Here is an 11,008-nt window from a genome sequence, read left to right on the forward strand (position 1 = left end):
GAGGGAGGGACGGAGGGAGGGAGGGAGGGAGGGAGAGAGAGAGAGAGAGAGAGAGAGAGAGAGAGAGAGAGAGAGATAAGCCACTCCACTCTCCATATAAACCCATTCCCACCCCATACCTCACCTAATTAGACGAACTTCAGGTAAGGTAAGGTAACATCAGAGTCATAAATCTTGTGGTCGGTCCTGGATTACTTAACTCCTCTTTTTTAGCTATTTATTCTAAGCATTGCGTCTCAGTATCTTGTATAGCTCTTGATGCAAACTATGTCGATAATGAAGCGGAATAAATAGGATAGAGAGGAATGTTGAGGGTGTAATATGCAAAATAAATCGTCAGGTAAATATGTTCCGGTGACACGTAGAATCATAGCAGACTTCGTAACACCTTTTCCCAAGCGATTTACTTTGCTAATTACCCCTTAACATTCATTACTGTTTGACTAATGTCGCCTTAAATGTTGGAACTGAGTAGCCTAGCTCCGGGTACCTACTCTCCTGTTTATATGGGACAGTTTGGGATTGAGATGATGATGAAGATGATGATGAGGATGGTGATGATGGCGTAATGCAAAAGAAGAAGTTTCCCGATGCAGGTAGAGATTGTGTGTGTGTGTGTGTGTGCGTGTGTGTGTGTGTGTGCGTGTGTGTGTGTGTGTGTGTGTGTGTGTGTGTGTGTGTGTGTGTGTAGCTTTTAATTAATTTCTGACAAAATTTCCTTTTAATGCAGATCCTCAGACGCATACTACATTATACAAACTCTCTCTCTCTCTCTCTCTCTCTCTCTCTCTCTCTCTCTCTCTCTCTCTCTCTCTCTCTCTCTCGTAGAGGTCACAGAAGTAATTACCTAAGAATAATCACCATGCTATTTCTGTTCCATTAATTGCAAGCGTTTTATCCATATAGATTTGGTGATATAAAGACCCATTTTTCTTGCTTTTTTTTTTTCTCTCACATTTTCCTCAGTATTTCTTGTTATCCAGTTATTTCTTCTTTGATATTTCTCGACCTAACCTCACCTCACCTTACCTTACCTTATCTTGCCTTACCTTACCTTACCTTACCTTACATTCCTTTCCTGTCCTTTCCTTTCCTTACCTTACTTTTCTTGACCACAGACGATGCGAGGACTGGTAGCCTTCGTGGTGGTGTTGGTGGCAGCGGTCGGAGGAGCTACCGCCGCACAGCTTCTGGTCAGGGATGGAAGTTTGGGTCAATGTCCAAACATCACTAACAAAGAAGACTTCGATGCCGTGCCTGTGAGTAGAAAGAGAGAGAGAGAGAGAGAGAGAGAGAGAGAGAGAGAGAGAGAGAGACTGGTTTATGTCTATATCTATCTGTCTATAGCCCGACGCCCTAATCCCGCAAAGGGTGGCCGCAGACAAAACGCCTCCAAGTCGCTCCGTCACCCACCATTTGACTACCCTCCCCCCAACTCACCCCCCACTCCCTCATATACCTCTCAACTCCATCCCTCCACCTCATCCTCGGTCTACCCCTCCCTCTCCCTCCCTCCACCTCATCCTCGGTCTACCCCTCCCTCTCCCTCCCTCCACCTCACCTACATACACCCTCTTAGTCAGTCTTTCATTCTCCATTCTCTTCACATGTCCAGACCACCTCAAGTGTATTTTTCCTAATCTTCTCAACCACATCCACATCCACCCCACAACGTTCCTTCACTTCTTCATTCATCAACCTGTCCCTCCATGTACGCGCGTATAATGTGCCAAACTCGAAACAATTTCCATCCAACGCCACTACTGATCACTTTGTTAAGGCAAAATTATGCACTCAATATTGTTAGTCATTTTATCAATTTATCAGTGATGCAGTTTGACCCGCCACTGTTTGTCTGTTATTTATTTATTTATTTATTTATTTCCATGTGCGTTAGTGGATGTTACTGAGTTTTTAATTAGTGGAGCTTTATTTTTGTTTTTATTTTATTTTATTGCGTTCATTAATTCACTCTGGCGTTGATGCATTTGATTTAATTTGCAGCTGAACTGAATCACGGGGTCAGTATTTTATTTTTTTCCTTTGTTTATTCATTGACATTTTTTTTTTGTTCAGCTGTAATTTTTTTCATGGTTCTGTTTATAGTTTTCTGTTGCGTAAGTTTTCATTTCTTTTTTTTTTTTTTTTTGGTTTTTCTTTCGTTCCGCTTTATGGTGTTTTTTTTAGGCTGACATGTTTTCGTTATGGTTGAACTTAATTTGTTTCAAGAGTTACCCGTTTTATTCATTTACTTGCTTATATGTTTATTTATTTGCTTATTTATTTATTCATTGTTCACTGTCTACATTCTTTCGTGTTCAGACTTTTTTTTTTTTTTCGTCGTCCAATTGGTGTCTTATTTTCTTCGTGCAGGATTTTTAGGTATTTATTCATTTCTTTATTTGGTTACGTGGATATTTATGTATTCATTTTAATGGCTGTGTTACTTATATTTTTATTATCATTAACTTTTCATATATATATATTTCTTGCACTCTTCTCCTTCGATGGAATTTATTTTATCTTTTCAATGAGTTTTTTTTTTTTCTTCCGTCAGCTTTCACATTATTTTCTCTCTCCTTTTTGTTTTGGGGTCATTGTTTTTTTTGTTTTTTTTAATTTAGCTTCCTTTTCATTTTTAATACTTTTTCAATTGCAGGTTTTTATTATTTCATTATTTTATTTCTTTATCATCTTTATTAAAGGATCATAATTATTTTGCTTTTCGTTCTGCTTCCTTCTCATTTTTATATAATCAGTTGCCGCTTTTTTTTTCTGAAGATGATGATGATGATGATGATAATGATGATGATGATGGTGATGGTGGTGGTGAGAATGAGTTTATTTCTTTTGATAATTTTTCTGATATTTTTTTTTATGCTTATCGTGATTGTAATTCCTTGCAATATAGTGATGCTGATTATAGCTGTTTAAATAAGAATGATGATTTTGAACCTTTAATAGATAATCGTGATAATAGATTTTTTTTTTTTTTCAATTTTCAGTATCTAGGAAGATGGTACGAAATAGAGAGGTTCGACATTATCTTCCAGCATGGTATGGATTGCGTTCAGGCCATCTACTCTGACATGGGTAAGTCGGAGAGAGAGAGAGAGAGAGAGAGAGAGAATGCATTAGAGTGTGTGTGTGTGTGTGTGTGTGTGTGTGTGTGTGTGTGTGTGTCGGGGGGGAGGCCATAAACAACCCAAACTCAATAACATCATAATAACAGGCACTGCAAAATGGCACTCCCCCTTCCCCTTCCATCCCTTCCCCTTCCTCTTCCACCCCTCCCCCTTCCTCGTCTATCCCTCTCCCTTCCTCTTCTACCCCACCCCCTTCCTCTTCTATCCCTCTTCCTTCCTCTTCCCTCTCCTATTCCTGTTCCCTCCTTTCCAACACTCCTTAATACTCCTGAGAGCCTAGGAGTATTACAGGGTGTTAAAAAGTTTCAGTCTGGTGGGAGGGAGGATAGGTGTGTGTGTGTGTGTGTGTGTGTGTGTGGGAGGGTGTGTTTGGGTGGGTGTTGGTGTGTGGTGTAACTGTGCTTTGTACGTGAGAGAGTGGTGTGGTAGCGTGTGTGGTACAGCATTGTGTGGTAGTGTGAGGTGCGGTAATGTGAGGTAGCAGTATGTGGTATGGCAGTGTGAAGTGTGACGATGTGTGGCTTTCCTTGATGGTGTGGCACTACATTCTTCTCGTCTTCATTCCTTGCACCCTACTGACAACAAACCCTATTCCTCAGCTGTCTCATTTCCACACTGTTTACCTCCCACCTTTATATCTCTCCATTTCTTCCTCCATCTCTCCTGTTTTCTTTGCTACCGCCTTCCCTCCCTCTCTCCTCCTTTCGTTCCCTCCCTCTCTCCTCCATTCGTTCCCTCCCTCTCTCCTTCCTCCCTTCACCACCTCACTGCACTCCCTCGGGCAATGGCTACACGTCGAAGTCCACAAAATAACGACGAAATCGAGTGTTCCTTCCTTCCTTCCTTCCTTCTTTTTATTTTCAATCCCTTCCGTCTTTCCTTCCTTCCATTTTTCCGTTCCTCATATTTTCAATCCCTTCCTTCTTTCCCTCTTTCCTCTTTATTCTGTATTTTAGTCTTTGCTTCCTTCTTCCCTTATTCCTTCCAACCTCTCATATTCCATCCTTCCTTATATGCTCTCATTTCTTCCGTCCTTCCTCATATCTTCCTTCCTTCCTTTCTCTCTGTCTTTCTCTTTCCTTCCCACCTCCCTCTCGTTTCCCTTCCCTTCCTTCCTTCCTTCCTTCATCTGTCCCTCGCTTCCCCACAGGTGATGGTTACGTGGAGGTACACAACACAGCTCGCACATCGGACGGCGCCTTCACCGATATAGTGGGTCAAGCACACGTCATCGCCCCGGGGGTCCTGCTGGTCGAGTTTGCCGGATGTAAGTACACCATCCACTCACTCGATGTAGTACTGCACGTTACTGTACACTGATTGACAAGCCTTTTTTTTTTTCTTTTTTTCCCCTACAGCTATTTACAACGTTGGGTGGTAACCATAACCAAAAGATTCCTGGTGGTTTAGTGGATTAAGGTGTACCGGTTGGATGTGGACCAGTGGGGTTATCATGGGAAATTGGGGGGGTTTATTACGTACTACCTGCCACTTAGGGACGAGCGACTGGTCACTCAAAGTCCTGCTGTTCGGGACTAACTAGTATAGCCCAGGCAATAAAGTGTGGATGAGAGAGAGAGAGCATAAATATTCCTCTTTCGTTAATCACCATTTGTAATTCTGGCTTCACTTGCAACCGTGAAAGTACAGACTGCATCTCATTCATCAGCATTTGTAATTAATCTGGAGAGAGAGAGAGAGAGAGAGAGAGAGAGAGAGAGAGAGAGAGAGAGAGAGGAGGTAAGAAAATGGGGGTAAAAAGTGACTGATAATCTAATAAAGGAACGAAGACAGGGGAATGATTGATGCTGAGAGAGAGAGAGAGAGAGAATCTTCGTATCTGAGTTTACCGGGTGTTACACTGAGATCTGTTGTCGACTTTCTCACTTTCCTTTTCAAAATCCTTCGTCCTCTCTCTCTCTCTCTCTCCTTGATTTTTACACACCTTGTTTTTCACACGATTCTTTTTCACACTTGCGTTTCCTTTTTGAGTTTCCCTTTACTCACTTTCCCTTGCATACTTTCTCTACACACACACACACACACACACACACACACACACACACACACACACACACACACACACACACACACCGTTTCCATATCATTCCCCCTTCGTGTTTTTCCTTCGTCTTCTTGCTCTCAAATTCACCATTTTCCTTCACCAGCTTATTTCCTCGTTCCCTCTGTATTCATAACTTTGAATTCATCTTTATCATTCCGAGATTTACTTCTGTCATTACCTTCTGTTTTCTTTCTTTCATATTTTCTTCTTCCAATCTCTCCTTTTCCTCTTACCCTCCTTTATTCCATTCCTCCTTCGCCTCTTCCTTCATCTTTCTCTCATACCTTCCCCATTCCCCTCCCTTTCCTACATCTCTCCTCTCACCCTTCCCTGTCATTCCTATTTCCTCTTCTCCCTTGTCCCTCTCACCCGTCTGCTCTCTTACCCTCGCCCTTTTTTTCCACTCTTCCTCCTCCTTCATCTGTCCTTCCCTCCTTCTCTCACTCACTTCTCCCACTCACTCATGTACCCTCTCTTTTCTTTCTTACTCTCTACAAGTATCCCTCCTCTTCCTGACCCCTCCTCCTCCCACCCGTCTCCTCTCTCATCCTCTCCTCTCCTCTCGTCTTTACTCACCCACTCCTCTCCTTCTCTTCCCTCACCCACTCCCACCCCTCTCCTCTCTCGCTCTCCACACGTCTCCTTCCTCTCCCTCTCCCTGCTTCCCCACTCTCGTTCCTCCTCTTCTACTCCATTAAATCCATCACACTCCATCACCCCCTTACACCTCCCTTTGTCCCCTCACTTTCCTCTCACACTGTCCACCTTCCCTTTATTCACTTCCTGCTCACTCTCACCCTTTCCACCCATGCACACGGAAGGACAGAAACAGAATAAAATTTTAGCTTTCATCCCGATGACGTCTTAAGTTTTATGTATAAATTTTTCAGACTTTTGCATCATATAGAAGTAAATCTCATACATCTCAGAAATAAAACAATACATAAGAGGTTCCCCTTGACTAAGAGTTGGCTACGACCTTCCTAACTTCAGGGTAACAAATCGCTGATCACAACCAAACCGTTGTGTATTTCAGTAGTGTGCTGCCCCCCACACAACAACACATACACCCACCACTTGCATTTCATTCGCAGCACAGACCACCCATAACCGTAACCTTTAAAATAAATAAATAATAATAAAATCGAAAAACCCTGGGAGCCCCTGGTTGAAGTGTCGAGAATTCTGCAGTCCATCGGGTTTGCGTCCATGTGAAGTAAGATCCACAACGGCAGCAGTAACAGCAACACCAACAAAGTATCAGTAATAACAATAGCAACAACACTAACACTTACACTCCATTTCCAATTTCCTCCCACACGTTCCATTGTTACGGGTATTTTTCCCTTACATTTCCCCTCTCTCTCTCTCTCTCTCTCTCTCTCTCTCTCTCTCTCTCTCTCTCTCTCTCTCTCTCTCTCTCTCTCTCTCTCTCTCTCTCTCTCAGTGAAGAATTTGTCCATATACAGGATAGATGAGAGCACTAAATTTACGTCTGTTACAAGCTATGATTAGTATAGGAAAAAAAAAGTGTGGTAAAGTTTTTCCTTTGAAGATTTTACGAACATAGCATTCATAAGAGGCTGCCTTTTTTCTGCCTTTCCTGTGAAGTTTCCGTCAGGTATTTTTAACCTTGGAAGATGTTGCTCTTAAGTATTTTCCTGCATAGCGAATATCCGGAGGGCCTGGGGGGTGAAGGAGAGTCTTGTATGTACGTGAATAGAGTAATAATATCAAAGGTCGAACGGGTCTTTGTGGTCTGATTTCTTTCTTTCTTTCTTTTTTTTTTTCTTTTTTTTGGCCATCCACTTTCGAGCAGTATTTTCATTTTTCATTTTGATCGATGCTGCTCTGAAAATTTGTCATACGTATACGCCGAAGACAGCATTATGGATTTAAGAAGTCATGGTTTACTGTCTTATTATTTATCGGAAGTAGTGAATCAGTACTTTGAAGACTTTACTGCATGTTCCTAAAACTTATTCTCCTCTCATTCTCTTCCCTTCCATTCCTCCGTGAATTCCGTAGCTGGAACTTCTTAAGACTTATTCTTCTCATATTCTTTTCTCTTCCATTCCACTCCAGACATCCCCGCCGAGTATCACATCCTGGACACTGACTACGAGACCTACTCCTCCGTGTACAACTGCGTCCAGTCCGGCCCCTACCACGTAAGTAGAGGAAGAAGTAGTTAGAGAGGTAGATAGGGGGATGGAGTAAGGGGGGGATGGAGGGATGAAGTAAGGAGGAGGTAAGCAGAGAGCCCGATGGAGGGGTAGAATAAAAGAAAGAGGAAGGCAGAGAAGCAGATGGAATGAGGAGGGGGTGGTGGATAGATGAACAGATGGTAGTGTGATGTAAGAGTTGACAGCTCTAGATAAAGGTATGAAATAAATTTGTCAAGATGAAATATAAAAGCCACTAATTAAAAATGGAGATAGATAAAAATATATATTATGTATCCTTACTAGTGTCTAAGAATTCAGCGTTTGCGTACCTGATCCCTTGGAGAAAACTTGAATACCAGAAACATAGAGCACTTCACAGGTTGTACTTACCCCCATCCAGCTTCAGCACACACCACCATACCTGCCTATCCACCCATCCAACTTCAACATCCACCCTCATCCCTGCCTATCCACCCATCCAGGATCATCATCATCATCATCATTATCCACCATCCCTGCCTATCCACCCACTCCAGTCGGCTTACTCTGCCATTTTCAACGCCTCCTCCTCTTCCATCTCGCTTCACCTTGGAGATTTTAACGAAGGGTCAGGAAGTGATCTACATTAACAAATTTTACAGCCTTTTGATTGATATTTGCTCCCTCCTTCTGTCCCTTTCCTTCAATCTTGATATCTCCTTTTGTGTGAATGTGGCTTCCCTTCCCTTTCTTCCTCTCTCTCTCTCTCTCTCTCTCTCTCTCTCTCTCGTTCTTTTCTTACAACTAGTTACTCGTTGGTATCAAAATTTACCTTACTTTTACTGACGTATGTCCAACACATGGAAAGTACTTGCGTTTACTCTTAACGCATTTAAAGTTTTCAGTTAAAGTTTAAGAAAAATGAGCCACTTGTCAGAGAGAGAGAGAGAAGCCAGATAACAGCAAAGTTGGAAATGCTCAAAACTCCAAACCCTAAATGTAAGATGAAAGAGGAAGCTGAATAAAAAGATTGATTTCATTAGCTTGTACCAGAGTTGACCATATCGGGTGCTTAAGAATGCATTATTTGTCTCCTAAAGTTCGTGGCGGAGTTGGACCTGTGGGTGGGTGTGGGTGTGGGTGTGGGATGGTGTATGAGAGAGAGAGAGAAGGGGGGGAGGGGGGCTGTCTCTTACCAGTGTCTTCCAGAGTTATAGGGTTAAAAACGGAACATTTTTTTTTTTTTTTACTGATGTTCGTTTAGCAGTCTGTTTGGGGACCTGGATGTAACAACGATTGAGACAGTCAAATTGAATGTCTGCCGTAGTGACCCCCTTGTAGTCGATAGGCATTCACCAGAGCCTTCTTCGTTGTTTGATGCCCTCACTCCTTCCTTCAGTTCCAGTACGCGTGGGTGCTGTCCAGAACGGCAGAGCTGGATGAGGACACGTACCAGAGGGCTCGACAGGCCTTCACCGACAATGGCATCGACCTTGACCTCTTCCATTCCACCTACCAGGGTGATGATTGCCCCTATCTTCCATCACATTAACCTGATCTAACCTGCTCCAACCCAGACAGGCCTATCTTAAACCAAGGTGATGATTGCTCCTACCTTTAATTACATTACCTGATCTAACTGACTCACACCCAAATCAGCTTAACAGAAACCAAGGTGATTTATTGTCCCTATCATCACATAACCTGATCTATCCTACTGTAACCCAGTCCTAACTTAGCAAAGCCTAGTCTAACCCTAGAGGACGGTGATTGTACTTATATGTAGAAGCTCAGCCTAACCCAAACTAACCTCTAACCTTGACTAACCTGTAAGGGCGATGATTATACCCCCATCAGATGACCTTACATTATTTGAAAAGAGCACATATGATAATTGTACCTAGGCCTGCAATGAATAGCGTAACGTAACCCAACCTAACCTAAGAGATGACCTGTAAACATGATGGTTGTCCAGTCGTATTCTAGCCTGTCTCAACCCAACCAGCTGTACCGAGATTGAATTTCTCAGTGCATAACTTAACGTAGTCTAACATCGCCAGCATTAGAACAAGCAGTTATAGAAAATGAACACCACAAAATATAATCTGGAAGCATTAAAACTGTTTTGAGATTGGTCGAAGTCGCCAGGGATTGTCTTCTCTTATTTTGCTGTTAATGTAATCATGGTATAATCTGTGTGGATGGTAATTGTACAGTACTCAGGTGGTTTTCGATAATTATACAGTACTCAGGTGCTTTTCGATAATTATACAGTACTCAGGTGGTTTTCGATAATTATACAGCACTCAGGTGGTTTACGATAATTATACAGTACTCAGGTGGTTTTCGTTAATTATACAGCACTCAGGTGGTTTTCGTTAATTATACAGCACACAGGTGGTTTTCGATAATTATACAGCACACAGGTGGTTTTCGATAATTATACAGCACTCAGGTGGTTTTCGATAATTATACAGCACTCAGGTGGTTTCCGATAATTATACAGCACTCAGGTGGTTTTCCTCCCTGGTATGATAGGAAACTGGACACAGGGAAAACAGAAACAGCATTGCATCAAGTTCTGTATTTTAACCATATTTGTAATAAAATACCATTGATATGTATCTAGTTACTAACCTCCTGTATTTCTCCGTTCTCTGTATTACAAATTCTAATGCCTGTATTTTCTGTCTCATGCTTTGATCACATCCCTTTCTACCCATTGATAGTTACGAAATACTGTAGTTTCTAAGCATATAGATAGATAGATAGACAGATAGGTAGATAGATATAAATGCACAGAATACGGTTCCTCCTTTCTCTTACCTTCTGGTGTAATGTGGAAAATGAATCGCAAAAGAAAATGCTATAAGCAGTCTCATAATTTCATACGTTCCCCACCTTCATTAATTTACCATCACCTCTAATTGTACTAAATGTGCTTCCCTGTACTCATATTCCTTCCCGTACCACAGCACAGTACATATGTAATGAGTACTGAATTGTTTATGTGATTGTTTATGTACTATTGATTCTTGTTTGTGTTACGTGGTTGTACTGGGGATCTCTCTCTCTCTCTCTCTCTCTCTCTCTCTCTCTCTCTGACCGTAATGCTAAATGAGGCTTATGTTGTAGCGATTCTGTATTCATTTTGCTTGGTTCTTGTGACTACTGTAATTTGAGTCTGCGTCCATCCATCTATCCACATCTATCTGTGTGTCTGTCTATCTGTCTACCTGCCTGGCTGTATATCTATCCATCGTGCAAGCTGTCTTCTTAAAGTATGTCTGTCAGTCTGTCTTATAATGTACTGTATCTATCTACTTATATATCTATCTCTTATAGGTTCATCTGTCCTTCCTTCTCTGTACTTTGGTCCGTCCGTCCTTCTGTCAGCTTATCCATTCCTCTCTGTTCTGTTAAAATATTCATTCATCTGTCTATCTGTCTTTAGCCGTATCTATCTGTCTGTGTCTGTGTATGCTTATCTCTCTGTCTGTCTGTCTACCTTTAGCTGTCTGTCTGTCTTGCTGTCTGTCTGTCTTCCTATATCTGTCTGTCTGTCTGTCTGTATTCAAGTGTACTTTATTATGCCGTAAGCGTATCTTTATATCTTTCATTATGTGTCTTTGCCTGTCCGTCTGTCTGTC

General features: G+C 41.9%; 1 protein-coding gene across 1 annotated transcript; it reads left to right on the top strand.

Annotated features, from left to right (window-relative positions):
* The first annotated feature begins 1,121 nt into the window (after nucleotides 1-1,121).
* On the top strand, nucleotides 1,122-8,910 carry LOC145410661 (apolipoprotein D-like). The gene is made up of 5 exons (XM_080280775.1): nucleotides 1,122-1,259; nucleotides 3,006-3,093; nucleotides 4,297-4,413; nucleotides 7,297-7,382; nucleotides 8,758-8,910. Exons 1-5 carry the CDS (start codon nucleotides 1,122-1,124, stop codon nucleotides 8,908-8,910), a joined length of 582 nt encoding a protein of 193 aa, XP_080136901.1.
* Nucleotides 8,911-11,008: the final 2,098 nt, after the last annotated feature.

Source organism: Coenobita brevimanus, chromosome 86 (genome assembly GCF_032717465.1).
Source record: "Coenobita brevimanus isolate Jiangsu-jjx chromosome 86, ASM3271746v2, whole genome shotgun sequence".
Classification (NCBI taxonomy): domain Eukaryota; kingdom Metazoa; phylum Arthropoda; class Malacostraca; order Decapoda; family Coenobitidae; genus Coenobita; species Coenobita brevimanus.

What these genes read in the sequence shown, in the direction of transcription:
- LOC145410661 (XM_080280775.1), top strand. Translation starts at nt 1,122, where the DNA reads ATGCGAGGACTGGTAGCCTTCGTGGTGGTGTTGGTGGCAGCGGTCGGA. An exon ending in AAGACTTCGATGCCGTGCCT is followed by an intron (nt 1,260 to 3,005) that starts GTGAGTAGAAAG and finishes TTCAATTTTCAG; the next exon opens with TATCTAGGAAGATGGTACGA. An exon ending in GGCCATCTACTCTGACATGG is followed by an intron (nt 3,094 to 4,296) that starts GTAAGTCGGAGA and finishes GCTTCCCCACAG; the next exon opens with GTGATGGTTACGTGGAGGTA.